Here is a 23,124-nt window from a genome sequence, read left to right as displayed (position 1 = left end):
CCCAGCACCACATGCCAGCCAGCCACGCCCCCTGGTGGGCTGAGCTGGACACACACACACACACACACACACACACACACACACACACACACAATAAATGTAAAAAAAAAAATCTTAAGCGAACAGAATGTAGGGAAAAATGTGTATTCAGTGTTCCCTAAAACATGGCTGTCTTCTCATTCGTCACTGTAAAACACACTTGGAGGGAGGCTGTCATTTGTCTGCAGAATATGATCCACGCCTTTTGACTTCTGCCAGGTGTTAACTTATAAAACAAAAAATAAAGCCAAGCAGCGGGCTGGCCCCGCCCACGTTTCCTCCTCCGGGAAGCGAGGGAACCTGCGCCAAGCACTGATCTGCGGCACTCATTTCCCAGCGCTGGCGGCCGGCTGAGCCCCCAAAGCTCTGAGCTACACCCCCAGCTGTGCTCTGCTCCTCCTGCCTCAGCCTCTGGCGCACTGGCATCACAGCTGTGTGCTACCATGGGCGGCCCATGTGGGCGGTTGTCCCCCACTGTGTGTGGGTGTGACTGCCACCATTACAGCCCTGGGATGCTATGGCATGGAGAGGGGGTCACACAGCCAAGGTTCCAGGGGGCCTGCCCTCAGGTGGCAGGGACAGGTCCCCTCCTTGGGGCCACCCTTCCCACTATAGGAGGAAACTCTGAGGCCCATGGCTCAGTGAGGACCCCCTCTACTCCCAAGTCACCCTCCCCAGCACAGTCCCCTGCTGCCCTCCCCCAGCGGGAGCAGCACCAACACTGCCCAGGCAGGGGTGGTAGACGTGGGTCCCTCATGGCCTAAGGTTCCCCCAGTCCCATGTGCTTGACTGCCCTCTTCCTCACGCGAGCATCCCCATCCTGGGTGGGCACCAGCCTCATCCTTATTCATGCCGCCCCCTTTGCCCCTGCTTCTGCAGAAGTCCGCCAGAGTTGGCGCCTGGGGTAAGCCAGAGAGGGCGCAGGTCTGACCCTGGCACCACTCCAGGAAGGCTGGGTGCCAGCTTCCCGCACAACAGGAACGGCTCCTACCTGCTGTCCTGCGGCACAAGGACCCGCAGGGTGGGCCCAGAAGTAGGCCCAGGAGTAGCAGTACTGGCGCAGAACACTGCAATTAGGTTTCCTCTACATTTATTGCAACCGCTAATGATTGACAACATTCACAACTTCTTAGAAAACAAAACTTCCTTTTGGTAACATCACGGACATCTTCTAGGTTTTACCAAGGACCAAATCACTAACATTCCCTATGGGGCCCCAAGGACGAGAACAAGGCAGGGACAATCACACCCAGGGTGGCAGCACAGCGCTGTTGGATGCCCGGCGTCCTCACACGGACCCTGCAACCAGGACAGAAACAACACTGTGACTCGAAATAGGTCTCATATGTACACCGCATTGCACCCAGCGCTCCCTCCCCATAGTGACTGGGCCAGACGGGGATGTGACAAGGACCCGCTGCCTTGAGGCCTGCCCTGGTGCTGCCTTGCCACAGAAGCGCAGCCAGGGCCTGGAGTACTCTACGGCTGCTTCCTGCTGTGCAGGGGTGGACACACTGCCCGTGTGCTGGGTCGCGGCTCTTGGCCTTTTCACCGTGAGACAGGGTCTCACTGCGTCACTAGGCCACCCCTCCTTGCTAGGTTTGTTGCACAGGTATGAATCAGAGACCGGGCTGCAGGCACAGCAGAGCACAGGGGGCTGGAGCGGAGGGGGAGGGAGGGGTGCAGTGCAGCAGCAGCCCCTAGTGCTGCCCTCTGCCGCCCCGCCACACAGGGCCAACACTGCACCTTGGGAGGAGCTGACAGCAGCCTACAGATGCCGCAGCTCCAAGCAGTGAGGCCCTATCCCGCAACGTGGCTCTTTGCATGCAGCTGCAGGCAACACCCTCCTTGTTGCTGGGACCTCCAACACCACTGCTTAGCATGACGGCCTCCACTTGGCAAACAGCGGAAACCAGAACTGAGACCCTCGCACGCTAGGAGCCACAGCCCACTGCGGGCCCAGCGCCACCTTCCTGCTCCACACAAAATGACTTTTTATTCTTTCTCTGAGACAAGGTCTTGCTATATCATCCACGCCGGCCTTGAGCTTGAAGCCACCATTCTGCCTCAGCCTCTGAACACTGGGATCACAGTGGGAACCACCACACCTGGCTGCAAAGTGACTCCCGCTGCTGCGCAGGAAGCGGACTCTGCCTGCATGGGAGCCCCGCCAGCCGAGGGTTCAGTCTGCCTCCCACTGGCACTAGGGATGGGGGCGTCAGGAGGCCTCCTGAGGACAGCAAGGCTCTGCTGCTGCTGCAGTCTTGTCTAGTCTCTCAGGATGCTTAAGGATGAGATGCCACCAACAAGACATTTAAACAACCCAGGGTCACGCCCTGCAGAGACCTCAGCTCACAGCTCTGGGACAGTGAGGTGCCCCCATGGCTCTAAAGAAGAGGCAGTGGTCTGTGGCTTTCACTAGCCCCATCTGCTCCCAGTGCACCCCTGGAGCACTGTCCCTCAGTGGGGGCTACAACCAGGCATTCAGCTATGCTGCCCGCAGGACCTCCTGGTGGCTGTACCACCTTCAGAGGATGACCCAAGACAGGGCGAGGGAGGGGAGGGCACCCCCAGTGTGGGAGTGAGGCCAGGCCCTGGTGGCTGAGCAGCAGCTGCTCTCAGGACGCAGGGCAGAGCCTGTGCAGCGACTATATACAAGTAGGCGGGCGCCAGGCTCTGCGGATTAGGGTGGTGGGCGGTGTGCAGCGCTCAGGCAGTGGCGTGTGGAGCCGAGCTTGCTCTGGGCAGGTCTCATCAGTCTGAAGAGAGAGCTGTGTTCACCCAGAGCCTGAAGGAATGGGGAGAAGAGCTGTGGGGAGCGGAGAGGCACATGGCCCCCAGGAGCCGCTGCGTGGGAGCCTCGGGATCTGGGTCCCCTGTCCTCCCCACTGGGCCTGCTGGTTATCACCAGGGACACAACCCAGGAGAGGGGGCCAGTGGCACCCTGGTTCTATATGAGGGGGCAAGGAGCACCTGGCAGGCATGTGAGTCCTCAGGCCCGGTTCCAAGGCTACCTCAGCATGGGCAGGACACGGCCAAGACCAGAAATCCTGTTTCCCACACAGGATGAAGTGAATTTATTTATCTATTGTCCTGAGATAGAGTCTTGCTATGTACCCTGGGCTGGCCATCTTGGCCCCTCAGCCTCCCAAATGCTGGGATTACAGGCATGCACTACCACATATGGCTTTGCTTTTATTTATTATTTTTTGGGGGTACCGGGGATCGAACTTAGGACAAACCCCCCAGTCCCTGATTTTACTTCTGTGGTGGCATCTGATGTGCTGTGTGCATGCGTACCTATTTGTTGGCCCGCTTGTGTCTGTACATCTGCATCATGCGCTGGCGGAAGACGTCGAATGTGTCCTCCGTTTGCTCGGGGCCATCAGCGCCCAGGCCCTCCCCCTCCGAGGCGGTGCCCCTGTGGAGGAAGTGGGGTCAGTGAACCAGGAACAGGGCATCCTGAGAAGCAAAAGCCACATTCCAGGACAGAGAAAGCGGAGTACCCCACCACCCACAAGTACAGAGGTCCCAGCAGGAGCTGCTCTGCAGCGCTGTCCAGTGGTGCCACAACGCCCATCAGCTGTGAGTAGTCTCAGGCCCCCAACCCATGCTGCTGCAGTGACGCCCAAAAGCACCCTTGGCCCTGAGACCCAGGAGCAGCGAGACCTGGCTGACAGGCCTGCTAGCTGCACCAGCCTCAGGCCCAGGGAGTGACAGGTGCTGAGCCATGTGGCCTGCCCAGAGAAGGCACCACCTCCCCACATACAGGCTGACAGGCTCGCGGATGCCTTTGCCACAAGAACCCAGGCCACGGCCCTCCTTCCAGCCCATCTTCTGCAGCATCTGGAAGCCCACATTCTTGTCCGTCAGCTTCTGCTGGGCAAAGTCCAGGTCCTTGGGTTTCTGTGGAGACAGGCCCCAGTCACATCGGCTTCCCCAGTGTCAGGGGCATGGGGAGCCCAGGGCCTCCCTGCATGGCAGAAAGAGCCACAGCCAAAGCCAAACACAGTGGCACATGCCTGTGACACCAGCATTGGGAGGTCATGGCAGGAAAATCACCACGAGCCTGGGGTTCACGGTATTTGAGGGCAGCTGGAACTGCAGTGAGATCTTGTCTCAAAACAACAAAAAAGGGAGGGTGTGGTGCTAAGCTCCGCAGCAGCCCCTGTAACCAGGGTCCCTACCCCCCCCCCCCCCGTGTCAATTCAGCCCTGCTCAGCAGCCTCTTGCTGACCCAGGCCCCACGCTTCTGCCAGGGTGTGCCCTTAGCAGCTCTCTGCAGGCCTGCACCAACATCAGCTGCTCTGCGTCTCGGCCTGAGCACAGCGCCTGTCTCTGCCTCCTCAGCACACTCACCACCCCCTCCTTAGCTCTGAGCAGATTTATAAAGCCCAGGGCTGGGGATATAGCTCAGTGGCGTAAGTGCCTGCCTGGCAAGCACAAGGCCCTGAGTTTGATCCCTGGTACTGAAGAAAAAAAAAAAAAAAAAAAAAAAGACAGGAGGTAAGTGCCTGCTGTACAGGCAAGAGGCCTAGAGCTCCATCCCCAGCACCACAGAAGAAACTGTCCTGTGGGAAACTGTCCCATTGCATTTTGTCCATGAATGCCTCAGTCTGAGATATGATCATGGCTTTTGTTGGGCACTAGACATGCTGCCAAGTGCTGGGGACGCTGAGACACTGCAGGCTGCACCCCACAGCTAGCTGTGGACCACTGTCACTGAAGCACAGGTAGCTGGCACTATCCATCAAAACCAAGCTGTGACAATAGGCAGCCTAAGCAAGGCCTGCAGATGGTGGAGCTCACCTTCTTTTTGGACATGGGACGTCCTCGAGGCCTGTCATAGGCGATGCGTACTGGCTCGTGGACTGTAAGACAGAGACATGTGTGCACTCCAGCACCCTCCTGTCTCTTGGAGGGAGAGAAAGTGCTGCTAGAGATGGAGGTATCCGGGGAGTGGGCGCAAAGACTGGGTGCGTGTCACCCATGGCCTGCTGAGGGCAGTCTGGCTTGCACGGAGCTGCCCCGACCAAGGCCCGTGTCACAGAAGATCCCTGTTCTTTGCAGGCAGGAGCAGTGTGTGTGGCTTCAATGATAAATCACACGTGACACTACCCACCCAGAGGAGATGCTATCTGCCAGCTGTGAGCACCAGTCCCCTTCTAGTGAGAAGCCCACAGACAGGCACAGCATCGCCCCACCCTTACTGCTGCGGCTTCTGGCAGATGGTTTCATCTCCTCACCCACCAGAGACCCATGTAGAACAGGAAGTGCCTGGATCCCCAAGTCCCCTGGGAGAGCAGCAGGCACTGCCTGTCTGCTGCCTTCAAAGGTTGGGAAGGAGCGAGGTGCCACATGGAGCAGACATGGTCACCACTGCTTGGGAAGAGGCCAGTCACCCATGGCCACTGCTGGCAGGTATGTGCAGCTGCCTGTGGCCAGCAGCAGGGCTGGAAGCAGGAACAAGGCCCGGCCTGGCAAGCAGGAAAGATGTGTACAGATGTGCTGGCAGCTTGTGGCACACTGGGGGCAGCCTAGGGAGAGCCCCTCAGCAAGGGACAGCCCCAGACCACTGGCACACAGGTCTGCACTGAGGCTGTGCAGTGACAGCCCAAGGTCAGGCTAGGCCGAGCACTGGGTGCTGGGCGTGAACTCCAGCCCACATATGCAACACTCACAGGACCACAAACTCCACACCGTGCCACCACACTGGCCATTCTGGGGCTTTCCAACACAGGTCCCCAGCCCCCAGGCAGCAGCTTGTACTCACCTTGGGGCTCCTGGATGAGGCACACCCGCTTGGGGGCTGGGATCATGCCAACTTTCAGTGACTTGCTGCTCATCCTCTTTCGGGGGAAGCAGGTCCCCACGGTGGCCTGGGAAAGGCCTGGAGCTGCGGGCGTGTCATCCTCAGTACCCTCACCAGGGAGGCCATCTGTCGGGGTGTGGCCCTCGGCACTCCCTGCCTTGGCGGCCCCTGTTCCCGGCCTGACAGCTCTGTGGGCAGTGGTGCCCTCTGCCCCTTCCTCATCCTCCTCGTCCTCCTCGTCGCCCTCCTCCTCCTCCATCACCTCAGGGCTGCCCAGCTCTGCTTCCTGTGTGGGGCCTTGGTCCTCTGGCTCCCCTGCCCCTTCTCCAGAGCCTCTGGGGCTCTCCTGTGAGTCCCCACTTCGGTCGCCACTGCTGGCAGGCAGGGCAGTAGGTGATGATGTGAAACGGATGGAGGGGCATAGTTCCAACACTTTCTTTCGGTAGAATTTGAAAGCAGAGCTGTTCTGGTGGTGGAGAAACCTGGGACACAGATGGAGACACTGAGGTCGCTAGAGTAGTGTGGACACTGGCACTCACGGCCCTGCAGGAGGCGTCTGGAAAAGCCTGAGTGAGACCACACCCGGGAGCCACCCCAGAGGCTGTGGGAAGGTGGTCCCCCACTGTGCCACACGAGGCAGCCGCATGGCTGGCTGTGCTCTCTGTGCCCAAAGGCTCCTGTACAGTTAAAGGACCTAAGTGGAAAACGCTGGAGCTCTATAAGAATACTCAGGCCCCTTCTGCAGTACTGGGGAGTCGGCATGGCACACAGCTCACGGTGCTGCACCAGCAAGTTCCAGCTCTAGCCTCCAGCCTTTGGCATTTTTACTTCTGGACTGGGCGTTGCTGAGTCATTAACTGCTCAGGCTAGGCTTGAATTTGCCATATCCCTCCCTCAGCCATCCAGAGTGCTGGGATTACAGGCTTGTATCACTATACCTGGTCATAAACTTCCTTATGTGAGTTAGGGGAAATGTGCAATGCAATATCCAGGTGAGGTTAAAAAATAAAAAAACTTTGTGGGGGAGATAGCACAGCAGCATAAGTGGCTGTCTGGCAAGCGCAAGGTCCCGAGTTTGATCTCCACTACAAAACAAAGCAAAGCACAAAAAATCAAAACTGTGACTACACAAAACACTTCTTGGGGGGCTGGGAAGATGGCTCAGTAGAATAAGCGCTTGGCTGGCAAGAGCAAGAGCCTGAGTTCAATCCCTGGTTCCACAAAAAAAAAAAAAACAAAAAACACTTCTGCCTCGCAAGCATACTGTGAGCACAGGGCAAGGTGAACAGTGGAGTGGCGGGGAATGAACGCAGGCTCATCAGAGATGAGCACCCACGGACATCAGGGAAGCACAGAGCCGAAACCCAGGTGAGTTCCGGGCCAAGACAGAGATGTGGGGCTGAGGCTCGGCCCAGTGGGCGCTTGCTGGGGCTCCCATAGACCCAGTCCCACCCCACCTCTGGCCAGCAAATGTACAAAGAAGCCTCAGCATAGACCAGGAGACCCCAGTTACCCAGGAGGCCAAAGCAAGAGGGTAGCAAGTTCGAGGCCACCTGGGGAGTTTACAGAGACCCAGTTTCAGAATAACAAATAAAAAAGCAGTGAGGATGCAGCTCAGGGCAGAGGTTCCATCCTCAGTATTGCCCTCCATCAAAGAAAAGGGATAGGGAGCAGGGAGGAAGGGAACACCTGCAGGTGTGAGACCCAAGTATGAGCAGCGGAGGCACGAGAGTGACGGTTCTAAGGCCTTGCCTTTATGATTTGTGTGTGTGTGTCAAGATACAGGGTCTTGGGGCTGGAGAGATGGCTCAGTGGTCTAAAGCACCTACTTGAAACAAGCTTGGCAAAGCACAGGGACCGCGGTTCGATCCCCCAGCACCACATACCAGCCAGCCCCACCCCCTGGTGGGCTGAGCTGGCCACACACACACACACAATAAATAAATGTAATAAATAAAAAATAAATAAATAATTAAAAAAAAAAAAAAAAAAAAATTAAAAAAAAAAAAAAAAAGATACAGGGTCTTGCTCTGTAGCCCAGGCTGGTCTTGAACTCATGGCCATTCTCCTGTCTCAGCCTCTTGAGTTCTAAAAACCTTTCGTGATTTTTTTTCTAGAAAAATATGAATGCTGTGCTTAAAATGTAAAGAGAACAAAGAAAACAAAAAGTTTTATTCAGGCATGGTGGCGCATGTTTGAAATCCCAGCACTTGGGAGGCTGAGGAAGGATTGTTTCAAATTCGAGACTAGCCTGGGCTGCAAAGTGAGCTTAAGGCCAGCCTGAGCTGCACAGTGAGACCTTGCCTCAAAAAGATTTTCTTAAAAAAGCATTAAAGGAGACTGGGCTTCATGGCCCAGGCCTGTAATTCCAGCTCTTGGGAGGCTGTAAACAGGCGGATCACTATGAGTTCACATAGTAGTAAGACCCTGAACACCCTGTAGACCCTTCCCTAAAAAATACAAAATAAGTAAACAAACAGAAGAAAAAATAAAAAAGCCTTAAAATTAAATCTAAGTACCTCCTCTTTTTTTTTTATTTATTTGTTTATTTATTTATTTATTGTGTGTGTGTGTGTGTGTGTGTGTGTGTGGTCAGCTCAGCCCACAAGGGGGCGGGGCTGACTGGTATGTGGTGCTGGGGGATTGAACCGCGGTCCCTGTGCTTTGCTTAGCTTAGCTTGTTCTAAGTAGGTGCTTTAGACCACTGAGCCATCTCACCAGCCCCTAAGTACCTCCTCTTGATGGGAGTGTAGGCTGGTACAACCACTATGGAAAACAGTGTGGAGAGTCAAAAGACTAGAAGTCCCATTTAACACAGCTTTTTCCAGAACTGAAAACCTCCTATCACAGTGACATATGTGCACCCATGCTTATAATAGCAGCATGATGTGTCACAGCTAACTCTTGCAAACAACCCAAATATCCACTACCTGAGGAATGGATAAAAAAGATGTGGTGTTTTATTATTTTTTTTTGTTGTTATTTTTTGGTTTTTTGTGGTACTAGAGATCAAACTCAGGACCTTGCACTTGCCAGGCAGCTGCTTACCCTGCTGAGCTATCTCCCCAGCCTAAGATGTGCTAGTTTATACAACGGAGAACTACTACACTATAAAGCAAGATAAACTCGAGGCCTTTATAGGTAAATGGGTGTAACTAGAGACCACACTCACATGTGTGAACACCCTGCTGGCTCCCTAATGTGAGAAAGTGAAAGAGTAAATAAGACCCAAAAGGTACAACAGACACTGAAAGGGAAAGAAACTGCTCAAATGGAGAGAACAACGGGATGGGGGAAAGGAGAGGAGGAGGAAGGGGACCTCCTAAAATATACATACACAAGAGAACTAAAGTAACTGTGCTACTAGTTTCTATTGGTTCACTGAAAGGACTAGTCAGGGCTTATATAGTTAGATCAATTTTGCTTGCCTATAATCTGGTAACCTGAACAACCACTTCGACGATAAAATGCAATATAATTAATAACCATTGTTAACTTCCTATCATCTTGTTTGGAAATTCTTTATCATTTCTATTGTTTGTTGTTGTTCTCTTTAAATTTTTTTCTAGCAGAACTGGGGATTGAACTGAGGCCCTTGCGCTGGGAAAGCACTTACTCTACTGAGCCATCTCCCTGGCCCCTAAAAATGAAAAAAAAAAAAATTAAACTTAGGGGCCAGGAAGCTAGCTCAATAGAGTAAGTGCTTCCCTGGCAAGTGCAAGGGCCTGAGTTCAATCCCTGGTTCCGCAAAAGAAATAAATAAAATAAAATAAATTTAAATGGGAGTAAAGTGAATTTTTCATGGTGGCCCACACCTGTAATCCTAGCAGTCAGGAGACTGAGGCAAGAGGATCCTTGTGAGTTTAAGACCAGCTTGGGCTTCAAAGGGAGCTCAAGCCCAGTCTGAGCTTCTCAGGATGAGGCGGTCCCAGCCAACCCCAAGACACGACCTTAGGCACCCAAGCAAGCCAGAGGCACATGTTTCCTATGTGAAGGGACCACCGTGCTGCCCTGGCCTACTACTGGCGAGGTGCAGATGCCAGCAAGCTAGAGGTCTTGAGTGGGGACACAGAGCCCCCAGCCTCCAAAGTGCCCTGGGAAAGAGCCGAGACATTTTTCCACGGGGACCTGTTTGCCCCCAGATGAAGGCACGGTGAGTGTCTCTGCAACTGCTACGAATGGGGTTGTTTTTTTGGCTTCTGGGTCAGATCACCACAGCACTCCTGTGCGCCAGCCTATGCCGGCCACTGCCAGGCTAGATGGCACTGAGCTGACCCACCTGAGGGTGGGAGGGTGTGCGGCATCCCCAAATGCAAATGCCTGCTGTCTAGTCTGTGGGGAACACAACTGCCAGCATGCAGGCCATGTGTTCTCTCACCCCTCCTGCCCTCAAAGGCAGACCTGGCGTACTCCAGCGAGCTTTCAAAGGTCCCACCTGGGATGCTGGAACACTTCCCCTCCTGCCCACAGCGCAGGCCTGGCTGTGGCACCCTGACATCCCCACAAGACTCCAGGCAGGGGCGTAAGGTGGCCCTGCACACTCACAGGCTGCGCAGCAGGGTACGCACCACAAGTCGGGGTTGTCGGTGCTGTTTTCTATGCTGAACTGCTCAATCTCGGGTCCCACCTGAGCGACGAATCTCGCCAGTTTCTCTGCAGTCTCCATGGTCTTTGCGTCAACTGCAAGACACAGCATCTTTCATCGCTGTGGAGCTTGGGACTCTTGGGTCCTTCCCCGAGTCTTGGGGCTCTTCAGCTGGCCCAGGAGCAGGGTGCACCCTTCAGGGGACATCAGTCACCTGGGCCACCAGCACAACCATCACTTTAGCCCAGAGGAGCCCAGTGGACAGAGGCCAGCCCAGGATGGGCAGGGTTCTACCCAGGCATCACATGAAACATCAAAGCCTGAGAGAGGATGTGCACAGGCCCTCTCAATGCCACACGACTTTCTAGAAGGGCCCGGAGCACCACGGACCCAGGGTCCTAGGAGCTCCAGGTAGTGTGCCATCCCCACCCTGAGGAGCTGCCTGCCACTGGCCACCTCCCCAGCCGCCCAGTCCCAGAGGCTGGGTCCCTGCAGACAAGGCATAAGCACCCACCATGGTCAGCAGGCTCGCTGGGGGAGGAGGTTCCTGGGGCGTTGGCAGCAGCATCTGCTCCAGGAAGCTTGGGGGACTTGGGCGCCGGGCCGGGGGCACTAGGGCTGGCGACCCGAGGAGGGGCTCTGGCAGGGTCTGCCAGGCAGTCCTTAGCAGCACAGTTCCCCTCAGGTGGGGGTGGCTTGGGCTGCCGGCCAAGGGGCTTCAGCCTGGTGCCCGAGGACAGCAGCGTCTGGGTCCCTGTGGTCATGCGCCTGGCCTTCCAGCCACGGAGGCCTTGGGTGCGGAGCAGCCGCCGCCGCTGGCCCGGGAGCAGCCTCCGCTTGAGACTCTGCACAGCGCGCGCGTACAGCATGGCCCGCACAGCACACTCGGCTGGGGCCGGCTTCCAATCCGAGCCCACCGGGGCCTGGCTCCCGCGCTGCGCCTCAGCCAGCTTCAGCTTGTAGTATTTGTACTCCAGGCTGTTCTCATCAGACAGGAACCTGGGCAAGGCAGGTAGAGGTGTGTGGGATGGTGCTGCCCAGTGGAGGCTGTGCAAGCCCGTCCTCAGCCCCCACCCCAGGCCAGGCCAGGCCAGTGTCCCCCCTGCCCCTTCCCCCTTCTTTATTCTGAGAAGTCTCCCTACATTGCCCAGGCTGGGGTGGGACTTGTGGTCCTCCTGCCTCAGCCTCCCCCAATGCTAGGACTGAAGGTGTGTGCAGCTGCCGCTCCTGGATCTGTAAAGCCTTCCTCAGTAAGCCCTTCCCCTGCCCTCTGCCAGGTGGGGGCTCTGAGGGCTTCTCAAAGACCCAAAGCAGACCCAGGGTGCCCAGCCTGCCCATGGTGACCCTAGGGCCACTGGCCAGGCTCCTTCTCCTTTTTTAAAAATTATTTATTTATTTATTTATTTGTGTGTGTGTGTGTGTGTGTGTGTGTGTGCGCGCGTGGCCAGCTCAGCTCACCAGGGGGTGGGGCTGGCTGGCATGTGGTGCTGGGGAATTGAACCGAGGTCCCTGTGCTTTGCTAAACTTGTTCTAAGTAGGTGCTTTAGACCACTGAGTCATCTCACCAGCCCCTCCTTCTCCTTTTGAGAAGCTCACAAATCCTTGCAACACAGTCCAGTCACCCTGAGGACATGGGGCACCCAGGCGAAACCCAACTGGCTTGCGGCAGGTACATGGGACACTTAATCAGGGTCTGCACTGGAGCAGAGGCGACAAGACCCACAGGAGGACTAACAGGGTTTGGGCATCCACTGTGCATCCCATGCTCACACACATTGTCAGGGACAGGGTGGACATGAGAGGGGGAGCCTGGGGTGTGGCCCCAAGGAGGGCACTTGTGTGGCACACACAAGGCCCCGGGCTGTTCCCAGCATGGAGCGAGAAGGGGAGGGCAGGAATGGAAGACCAAGGCTACCCTGCTGCAGCGCCCAGCCTGGATAGCACCAGCCCTTGGCAGCCCCGCCCCACAGTCTCTTCTGGCTGGCATCTGGGGCCCACTGCCACCATGTCCACGCAAGCTGCCCACCTCTACCCCTTGCTCTGCAAGTGCTCCAAGTCTTGCCCTCTCCCAAACACTGTCGCCTCTGCAAATGTGGGAGCTACCAACTGCCTCCCCCTAGGCGGTCTCTCAGCCCCATCTGACTGCCCTTCACTCAATAACACACAAAGACAGCGCCATGGCACACACCTGCACTCCAGCTACTCAGGAGGCTGAGGCAGGGAGGCTCAAAGGTGTGGGGCCAACCTAAGCAGCTTCGCGAGCCGTGTCAGTCAGCCAGGGTGCGCACTCACGGGGACCCGGTGAATGCTGGGGCTGCCTGTGGGGGACTGCCAAGCTGCCTGGCTGGCACCGAGAGGCAGGGCCCATTCTAGATACAGCGGTGCCGAACCTGGGTGGACCAGAGGGGAGGAGGTGCGTCTGCATGGGCTCATCCTCTGGCAACGGCATTGCCCCAGCACCTCCCCAGCCTCTTAAGAGACTGTCACCCGGCCTGGCCTCTCTGATCTGTGCAGAGCAGCTCCTGAGTCCCTGGCTCTCCCACCCGGGAAGGCTGCTACAGGTTCTCCTGCCTTTGATGCTGTGTACTACCTTATACGGCATCTGTATAACCACACACAGATTTCCCTTTTTTTAAAAAAAATGTATTTGGTACAGGGTCTCACTATGCAGTCTGGACTCCTAGTGATCCTCCTGTTTCCAGCCTCCCCAGCGCTGGGATTACAGGCGTGTGCCACCACACCCAGTCTCAGTGGCTGGCTCAGTGTGCCCAGGGGGTGGGGCCGGCGGGGCATGTGGTGCCAGGGATCGAACCAGGTCCCTGTACTTGCCAAGCAGGCGCTTAGTCTGCTGAGCTATCTTGCCGGTCCCCTACACACAGATTTCCTACTGACTCTGTTCTGCTAGAGAACCCCAGCCAATGCAAAGTGAGATCAAAACATTTTCAAGCCAAGCATAGTAGTGTGGCCCCATGGCCCCAACTACCCAGGAGGCTGAAGTAGGAGGGTCCCTAGAGTCTAGGAGTTCAAGGCCAACCCAGGCAATAGCAAGAAACCATCTTTCTTTTTTTAGCAAGATGCTTCTCCTGAACACATACTACTTCTCTACCTGGATTCACGCCACAAATCAGTTATATTCAACTGAGGACCTGCTCCTGTGCTGAATGTGTGCCAGCTCTCCTCATGCAACAATTCTGCATAGCCTGCACACTGTATCAGGTGTTCCAGGGCACCTGGAGGTGACTGAGGGCGCAGGTGAGGTGTGAGGTATCCCATGAGGCTCTCGGGTGGCATGGTCTGGGTGGGGCAGGCCAGCACCAGACACTAGGCCCCTGCCGTGGGTGGCCAGGCACCAGTGAGGAAGGAGGCCTGGGATACTGGCAGGAGGTGAGCGCAGTCCCACTTCCCTTTGCAACAAGGTAAGGGCAACACAGGACTGAGGGAGACAGTATGGGCTGCAGCCTGGCTAGGCTCCGCTTTCTGGAGTCCAGGGGACTGAAGCAGCTATCCCAGCCCTTAAGTTCAGCCCACTGTCTCTTTCTCAAATTCTCCTTGCATCTCTGGGCAAAGCTGTGTGCAGGAGCTTACGAGTGTCAGAGTCTGCTCCTTGGCTGTCTCAGCGGGGACTTGAGATCTTCATTAAAGACTACAGTTTTCCCTTATGAGACCTACGATGGATTCTTTTTCCTGCTTCCCAGTTCCGGCTTCCCAGACATAATACCCTTGCTCCCCGGAGACTTTTCTCTTAGTTCTGGGCTCAATAGACCGGATCTCTGAATGGTTCAGTCTTCCCAGGAGTCACCTCACTTGCTCTCCATGTGGTCGGTTTCCTTTCACATCTTGTCTAACATGTTCTCATCTGTTCAATGCTGAGTCTGGGTGTCCCCCCCCCCTCCAGCTATGGCATGTCGGGCTCTGAATGTGTGTGAGCTTGCACCTTTGGCCTGTGTCCCAATCACCCTGTCAGTCACAAAATAATTACCTGTCCTTCCACATCGCAACACTCCTACCTACCTAGAGGGCTCAGCTTTGCTCCCACCTGTGGCCCTATGGCTACCTTACTCTTCCACAGGACCTGAGAGTAGGGAACCTGGACTTGAATCTCAGCCATTTTCAGAGCTAGGGCCTGAACTGGAGCCTCTACATTCAACTGTCCCTGCCTTTTTCTTCTTGGATAGGGACTCCCACACGTCACTAACCTGCGATCCTCCTGCCTCAACCTCCCAAGCAGCAGGGATGACAGGTATGCGCTACCATACCTGCCTAAATGCATCCTTTATTTTACTGTATTAATTATTATTATTAGTGTGTGTGTGTGTGTGTGTGTGTGTGTGTGTGTAACAGGGGATTGAACTCAGGAACTTGCGCTTGCCAGGAAAGTGCTTATTCTACTGAGCCATCTCCCAGGCCCCACATCCTTTACATTGTGCTATTTTCAGCATTCACTGAAGTGACTGGAATATAACCCCAGCGAAAGCCAAGAGCTACTGATGCACGAACACGTGGGGTGTCAGGCACACAGGTGCGCAACCCCTGCTTCCAGCTGCACTTCACTTTCTCCAGTAAGTGAGTACCATGCACACTGGCATGGAAGGGACTGTTCCACAGCCAGAAAGAGGCAGCAAGGGAAAAGGGGAGGGTGCTGTGGTGAATCTCAGCATACACCGCACAACCTCGTCCTGCTGGCCACTGTGGCACACACAGCTCCCCGCGTCCCAAGGACAGCACCCAGGCACTTGGGGCTTGGCCCTGTGGTGGGCTACAGCAGAGCCAGGGCCTGAAATCCAGGCAATACCCCCCACTTGCCCTTCCCACTGGATGACCCTGCTGCTACAAACAGACCCCCATGGGAGGGTATGAGGGGGCTCGGCGGGCCTCCACCGCAGACCTACCAGTAAGCAGGGTCCTCCTTGAGAGTTGCTCTCTCCCGGGGAGACAGGTTGCCTTCAACAACACGCGTTACGAGCTGGTCAATGGTGTCTACTACTCTGTAGTCCGCTCGCTGTGGGACTGCTGGAACACAGAATGGCTTGTTGAGAAACACAGTGGATAGTACAGCATCAGCCTTGTACTGAACCACAGAGAACTGCAGCCAACATCTTCACGATCGCTCCATGAAGGAGTGTTCTCACTACTGCAGCAGAACCAATGATCTAGGGGAAAAAGTCTGCCTAAGGACCTAGGGCTGGGGCACAGCCCAGTGGAGCACACATGCCTAGCATGTGCAAGGCCCCGTCCCAATACCACAGAATGGATAAATGAAGAGGTTTTAGTATGTTTCTCAATATAAAGGTAGAAAATAATGGCACACAAATAGCCAAACATGGTGGCTCACACCTGCAATCTCAGTACTCAGGATGCTGAGGGAGGAGGATTGCTCTGAGTCTGAGGCCAACCTGGGCTACATAGTGAGGTTTTTATTTATTTATTTATTTATTTATTTATTTATTTTATTATTATTATTCTTTAAAATTTTGTTTATTTATACGTGGGGGGGCAGCTCAGCCCACCAGGGGGCGGGGCTGGCTGGCATGTGGTGCTGGGGGATTGAACCGCAGTCCCTGTGCTTTGCTAAGCTTGTTCTAAGTAGGTGCTTTAGACCACTGAACCATCTCACCAGCCCTACATAGTGAGTTTAAGCCTGAACTACACAATGAGACTTTGTTCCCCCCACCAAAAGAAAGGTAGAGAAATAGATCCAGAGCTGGGAGCAGCGGCACAGGCCTTATAATCACAGCCCTTGAGAGGCTGCAGCAAGAGCATTGCTATGAGTTTGAGACCAACCTGGACTACACAGCAAGACCTTGTCTCAAAATAGACAAACAAACAATAGGTTTTCTATAGGTGGTACATTTATCAAGGACTTAATTTTCTTTGTGTTTTAATCTTTAAAAAACAAGCTAATATCTAATAATCATAAAGTATATAAATTTATAGAAAAAGTATCTCATTTGTCTTTGCGGTACCAGGGATTGAACTCAGAACCTTGCATGCACTTATTCTACTGAGCTATCACCCCGGCCCTAAGTTTCTGATTTTTGCTACTTTCTTTTCTTCCTTTTTTTTTTTTTTGCGGAACTGGGGACTGAACTCAGGTCCTTACATTTGCCAGGGAAGCACTTATTCTACTGAGCCATCTCCCCAGCCCCTAAGTTTCTGATTTTTAAAAAGGCAGTGTGCGTTTACCTTTGTTCACAGTGCAGGGCCTCTGTCGTGCCAGGTGAGACGTGATGGCACCACTGGGCCTGGGCAAGGTTTCTACACAGGCCGTGAGTAGGTTACCCCGAAACCCTCAGACTGCTGCAAACCTATCCTTTGAGACTGTATTTTCTTATTTGCTGCCTCTCATTTTACAAAGCTGCTTGTTTTCTATGCTTTTACAAAAGAATCTGAAGTTCCAAGTCAGAGAGCAATGTAATGTGGCCACTGTAGCAAACGTGTTCACTGCCACGTGATGACACGTGTCCCAAGGGCTGGGAGGTGACCACTTTCAAGAGAGTGGCAGCCCGCTCCTGATGATGCCTCCTTGAAGGGAGAACTACAATGCTCCAAAGATGACTAAGTGGCACCTGCACTACAGGCATCCCCTGGAATTTCTATAGGGGTGGATGGCAGAGGGGTGGGACTCAAGCCTGTACCACACTGGCCCAGCGTGTAGGCACAGTCTAGGCCACCAATGTGCAAAGATGCGCATGGACTACTATCAAGGCACGGTGAAGGGCTATTCATGAGGGGTCAGCGTCCCAGTGTGGCCAGCAATGCAGAGCCCAGCACCCTGCACCTTCAAATACCTGGGCACTGTGGCAGCGTCACCACACACTGCTTACCAGGATCCTATTCCTGTGCAGCGCTAAGGAGTAGGGGAAGGGAAGGGACCATATAGGCCCTGAGCTGGCTCTGGAAGGTCTGGTGCTTAGTCTGGCTGAGGTGCCAAGGGTAGGGGTGGCAGGGAGTAGGAAGGAGGGAGACCTGGAATAAATGAGCTGCAGAAGTTGCAGGAGGGAGAACCAAAGGCGCTGTGTGTGACCCTGGGGGTGAGTGGGGCGGGAGGGAGCCAACGCCCAGGTGCTGTCAGCCTGCACTCAACTCCCTACTGGTCTAAGGAGCATGCACGGGGTGGGGCACCCACACTTGGGCCAGCATGCGGCTCCCAAGAGCACTTATTCATGCACCTCGGCCTCCCAGAGCATGCTGGGCCTTGCCTGCCTGCCCTGGAACCTAGCACAGGCATGCCCAGAACTCCTACTCTTTCCCTGGAGGCTGGGGTCACCTCAGAAACGGTGTCCAGAGGTTTTCCTGTATTCTACCACTACCTTGGATACAGGCAGAACACAGCAACAAGGACTGTTACCCTTGATCATCTGATGGAAAGCACAGGTCAAACTGTCTGAACACTTGTCTCCCTGGTGAGAGACTCAGCTTCTCCCATTTCTAGAGGGGTCTGTGACTCAGATACACCCACGGGCTTCTGTGGAGGACAGAACCCTCACACAGGTCTGCCAGAGGAAGGGCAAGTGGCCCTGGCCAGTGTTAAACCTTGATCAGGTACAGGTCACTGAAGGACATCTGTGGGGAAGATGTCACCCATGTAGGAAGAGTACCCCCCCACGTCCGGTGTGTGGCTCACCATCGCTCAGAGGCCTGGCATGGCTCTCAGGTTTTGCAGGAAGGGCCGTCTTGTCTTCTTCTCGTGACGGCTCTGGCCCTGGCCGCTTCACTCGCAGGGGACACCCACTAGCCACCAGCCAGGCCTTCAGGTGGTCGATGTACTCTCTCCCAAACAAAGTGGAGTCCTCGAAGTTGGGAAAGGAAGCTGGGGAGGGGGCTATGTCTTGGAGGCCGACGGCTTCTAGGATCTTCTCTTGCCGGAAAGAGGAGGCCAGAGCGAAGGTCTGCCCCAAGAGCGCCAGCGACTTCCGGCACAGGGAGTTGGTGGTCTCGAGGGCCAGGGCCAGGTCCAGGGGGCTGGCAAGCGTCTTCAGCTTGACGCTGAGCTCGTAGGCGTTGCAGGCCATGAGCAGGGGCGTGACGCTCTTGAGCAGGCGGTCCTGCAGCCGCATGATGTACTTGTCGAAGGGCTTGATGACTTCAAAGAAGCAGTTTTTGGTTTTCACGGCACCTTTGTCTAAAAGCATGTTTAAAAACTCGTTATCAACTCGCGGGGTCTTCAAAGCAGAGTGCTTTAAAAATTTGATAGTAAAAAAGCAAAAATCTCTGTGCTCCGGTTTTAAGGAGCACTTAAAGGAGGCGAGCATCTTGGCACAGGTTTCAGTTTCGAGCTCAAAGAGAGTCTGGAAAAGCTGAGAGAACTTCACGTCATCTTTGATAGTGTGGAACCCAGCCCACTTGATGATCTCGATCCCAAACCTGGAGAAGACATCAGCCTTATCTATGATATCGAAGCTCATCTTTCTCCTGGGGAAGCGGATGTTCTTCAGGTCGAGCCCCAAGGGGATCTTCGGGACAGGGAACTGCAGCTCTTCCACTCCAGGGTTTGTCCTCAGGGGCACATCAGGACTTGGGGTACTTTTCTGGGTCTGGTTAGTGCCCTGACTTTTGGGGGTAACACGATTTAGAGTGGGCACTTTCACTGTGGTCACGTTTCTCAGAGTGGCGAGCTTTGCGACACCAGCTTTGGCTGCCAGCAGGCCCTGTGTGTCCCCCTTTCCCAGAAGGCCACCTTCCTGGTCGACGCTGAGAGCGCGGGCTCGGGCCTGGCCCTGTCCACTGGCTCTGGGCACGGTGTCAGCCTCTCCGGGATGGTCCGCGTCGTACTCCCGACTCTCCTTCTCCAAATGCTCTTTCTCAAGCCGCCTGGAGGAGCCCAGGTCTCCCAGAGCAGTGGAAGGACTCAAACCAAACTCCTGTGCCCAAGAGGACTCTTGAGAAACCGGATGGCCCATGTCCTGCTCCCAAGAGCCACGGAGAGCCACTTTCCAGTCCTGAGAATGAAAATGTCCCAACTTCCGGTGGCCAAGGGCCTGCTCTCGCGAGTCAGAATGGGCAAATTCCTGATCCCGGCTGCCCTCCTTGCGAAAGTAACTGTCGTCACTGATGGAAGTGCTGCTTGACCGGAAGGAGGGTCCTGGGAATGTGTCACCCCGCAGGGCTTCTCTGCTGGTGTCCCGGGAGTGTGCCACAGATCCACTGAGGGCGAATCTGCTGTCCCCGTGAGTGTCACCAAACATCTCTGCTCTGGACCTCGGGACTGTCCTCAAGAGATCTGAAACACAAGACCCAGAAAATAACACACAGGCAGTTAGAGCAGGCGCAGAAGTGCTTCCTGAAAACTTGGATCTTCACTGATGTCAGAGTGTACGAGATGCCACTCAGGCACTGCTGGGCAACAGCTGGCCCTGGTTCCGTGGCTGCAACCTCCATGCAGCTGCCGAGCACAGACAGGAGAACCAGCTCAGTGAGCAGCACCGACGGCGTTTTGTTGTTGCTCCCATACAACACAGTTCCACAGCTATTTTGCCGCTTATAGTGCGCAGGCTGTCAGAAGCCACGCAGAGGATTTGGAACACACAGTGCACGCAACTTCAGGGCAGATCAGGGCCTACAGCCCCAAGAACAAGTATCTTTCTTCTTCTTTTGTCTTTTTGAGACAGGGTCTCACTATGTCATTCAAACTAGACTTGAACTTAACTTTATAGCCAAGCTGGCTTTGAACCTGCAACAATCCTCTTGCCTCAGCCTGCTGGAGTCCTGGATTATAGCTGTGCACCAACATGTCCAGCTGAACCCAGACCTTTCCACAGCTACCTGTCCACACCTGACCTCTCCCAGGAGTTACCACCTACAGTACCATCGGGCTGCCACTGCACCTGTCACAGCTAGTGAGGCCACAGCAGAGGAACTGACCCCCAAACAGGCTGAAATTACAGATCTTCAGGGCCAATCAACCAGCTCTGGAGATGTACACTACAGATTGAAGCAGGGCAGAGGGAAGGCATAAGACAGGCCATCTATACTGAGAAACCCCATGGACCTTGACAGGATCTACTTCTGTCCTCTTGGTTAGAGGGGAAATGTATCTGTAGCTGCTGCTTTACACAAAAGCAACTCTGTATGAAGCTAGGGACAGGGCAGACTCTGACACATGGGACAGCAGGTCTAGGTGAGTCTCATGGAGAATTGTTCTCATTTTCCAGGTTTTCAGTCAGATGCTACAAGCTAGTAAAAAAACCAAAAATACACAGGGAGAGAAAGACAGGTGTTAGGAGGCAGAAACAGCCTGAAAGGTCACAAAAAACCAAGGCTTTATGCAAAACCAAGCCTGCTTGCCTACGGAGTCCCTGTGCCAGTACTGCGTGAGGCACTGCCACTGATTAGGGAAAGGTGAGTTCTGCTGGCCCTGCAGCTGAAGGAGCCAACCCTAAACAGACACAGATCAGGGTCAGCAAACACTGAGAAGGTATCAAGCTGGAAGGACCCAAGCAAGGGACATATCTGCAGCCAGGACAGTCCCCGATAGCAGCAATGTGGTCTGGAGCAAGGGGCCTGGTGATGTGGTAAAAGGAAGCTGTCCTGGGCAACTGGTCAGGACAGGAGAGGAGGATGGGGCAACCATGTCTGGGACAGGGGAGTGCCCTAACAAACCTTCGAACCGAATGCCAGAGGTAGGAGTATGGCCCTCCATGATGTCCTGCTCCAAGTGGGCAGCAGGTCGCCCCTGCTGCACAGTGTCCAAATGCCAGGGGCAGTTCTCAGGAGGACCTACTCTCAGCAGCTGCACAGGCTGGCTCTGCCCACCCTCTCACATACACAGCTGGCAAATGGCTCTCCACTCTTGGGGGATGGGTGCACAGTAACCCTACAAGGGGAACCCCAAGAGCTCAGGCAGACAGAGGCCCAGGGAGGGTGACACTACTTGTAAACTGTGGGGATGCTAAGGAAAGGGCAGATCTGTGGGGAGTTGTGACAATGGCCCATGAAGGAGCTGGCAAGTCCTGACACACAGGGAGGATGGTACCCAGAGACTACTGTAGGAGGCTTCTTTAGAGACTATTGGGAGTATGAGCAAGGCCCTGAGTCCCCCTCAATACTCTTTTCCTTTTGGCAGGGTTTTGTCTAAGCAGAACTCAACTTCAGTACCATCCTGAGCACTGGGTCACAGAAAAGTGCCACCCCCACTGTGGGAATGGCTCTAGGGCACGGCAGCCCTGCCCTCTCTACACTGCCCTGCCGGGGTTCAAAGGAAGATGAGCAGAACACAGAGCTCACAAGGATCCCCACAATTGCATATCTGCCCAGGGTCTAAAATCTTGCCCTAGCCCTAGGTACTCGCTCTCTTCCAAATCCATTCCCACTTACCTTGCGCTTGAAACAGAACTGTTTCACCTATGGCCTCCCCACTAGGATCTGCATGAAATCTTTTTGCTTTCTCTTGCAATACAGCATCCAAAGTTTCCTGTGTGATTCGCCTTACTGCCATGCCTCTCTGCGCTGCAGCAAGAGAAAGACACGCTGAGCATAACCTGGCCTTCTCTTGCCAAATCCAGGAATCACAGCCCTGGCTGTCACTTTAGAGGTGGGCTGGCTGCTACTCCAGGGGGCTCTGTCACTGCCCTCTGCAGCTCCTGAGAGTGGGCCTGCCTGAGCCCATTTCCTGGGAACGTGTTGACACAGACTATGACAAAGCAGTGCTGCTTCTGGAGGCTGCTGGGGGGCAGCAGAGCCACCACATGAAACACGATGATAGCATTAGAAGAGCAGAAGCAGAACCTAGTGAATGGAGATTAGGAAGGAGGGGACCGTTCTTTTTCCATCTCTAACTACAGAAAGGACACTCAAAGCTCTCTTGGGACAAGTGATGGGAACAACAATCTCCACCTAGTGGCAATGAACTAGGTCCTTGTAAGATCCCTTCCTTTTTTTTTTTTTTTTTTTGAAGACAGAGTCTCAGTATGTAGCCCAGGCTGACCTGGAACTTCAAACAGTCCTCCTGTGTCAGCCTCCTGAGTCAGGTATGACAGGTGTGTGCCACCAAACCTGGCTAATCTCTCTCTTCTGCTTCTTGCAGCAGCCCCTTGAAGAGGTGGCCCTGTCGTAGATGCCATTATACAGGACAGAAGGAGGCTGACTTGGACTGTGTGACCCACCCAAGGTCAGACAGCCCAGACCTCAACCCGGTCACAGGCAGTGCCAGTAGAGACAAAGCCCTGAATAATGATTTGAAAAAGAGTAGCAGCAACGTTTGGGGGTTACGCGGCGGCGTCCCTCTTCACCAGCTCCCGCTGGGTGACATCTCCGACTTCCAAGCAAGCCTGCCTTGAAGCCGTCCGTGCAACCATCGTCCCGCGTTCCCACCCTTTAAGGCTTTTTCCCGAAGGGCTCCTTGTTCCCTGCGGTGAAGATCTCTGGATCAGATGGCCTGAACTCAAAGCTAGGCCTCTAACCTCCCCGTGCGCCCGCCTCCCCATCGATGGCTGGACGGCTTCAGCTACTGTGGGGACTGAACCGGCTCCGAAGGGCAGAGACGGCGCGCGATCGCCGTTACCGCCCCGAGCCGTGGCCGCCCCGGGCTCGCGCAAATGAATGAACCCGGGTTCTGGCGAGCCGTACGGGAGCGGCTCGGCCCCGCCCCGCCAGCCTCTGGAGGCCGGGGACTGGAGAGCCGCGGCTCGGGCTGCAGCCCGCCCCGCGAGACGCCGCGGCCTGGACGCGGCCGCCGCCAAGGGCCGAGGGC

The 23,124-nt window shown here is 55.0% G+C and overlaps 1 protein-coding gene across 3 annotated transcripts in view; it reads right to left on the bottom strand.

Moving 5' to 3' along the window:
* Positions 1–1,112: 1,112 nt before the first annotated feature.
* The window catches only part of Sugp2 (SURP and G-patch domain containing 2), a 22,551-nt gene continuing 539 nt past the window's right edge, over positions 1,113–23,124 (bottom strand). The window contains exons 1-10 of one of the 3 annotated variants that reach the window (XM_023707180.1): positions 22,835–22,914; positions 18,061–19,656; positions 15,326–15,446; positions 10,951–11,435; positions 10,420–10,531; positions 5,813–6,333; positions 4,849–4,910; positions 3,809–3,945; positions 3,340–3,460; positions 1,113–1,338 (exon numbers count right to left, since the gene is read on the bottom strand). In XM_023707180.1, the coding sequence (XP_023562948.1) occupies positions 3,340–3,460; positions 3,809–3,945; positions 4,849–4,910; positions 5,813–6,333; positions 10,420–10,531; positions 10,951–11,435; positions 15,326–15,446; positions 18,061–19,621 (3,120 nt within the window). In that variant the 5' untranslated portion in view covers positions 19,622–19,656; positions 22,835–22,914 and the 3' untranslated portion in view covers positions 1,113–1,338. Of the gene's footprint in view, positions 1,339–3,339; positions 3,461–3,808; positions 3,946–4,848; positions 4,911–5,812; positions 6,334–10,419; positions 10,532–10,950; positions 11,436–15,325; positions 15,447–18,060; positions 19,657–22,834; positions 22,915–23,124 lie in introns of those variants that run through there. The other 2 variants (XM_023707179.1, XM_023707181.1) reach the window with 2 other exon arrangements.

The sequence above is a fragment of the Octodon degus genome, unplaced genomic scaffold (genome assembly GCF_000260255.1).
Source record: "Octodon degus isolate 3935 unplaced genomic scaffold, OctDeg1.0 scaffold00282, whole genome shotgun sequence".
Classification (NCBI taxonomy): Eukaryota; Metazoa; Chordata; class Mammalia; order Rodentia; family Octodontidae; genus Octodon; species Octodon degus.
This window is presented reverse-complemented; position numbering and strand designations above follow the sequence as displayed.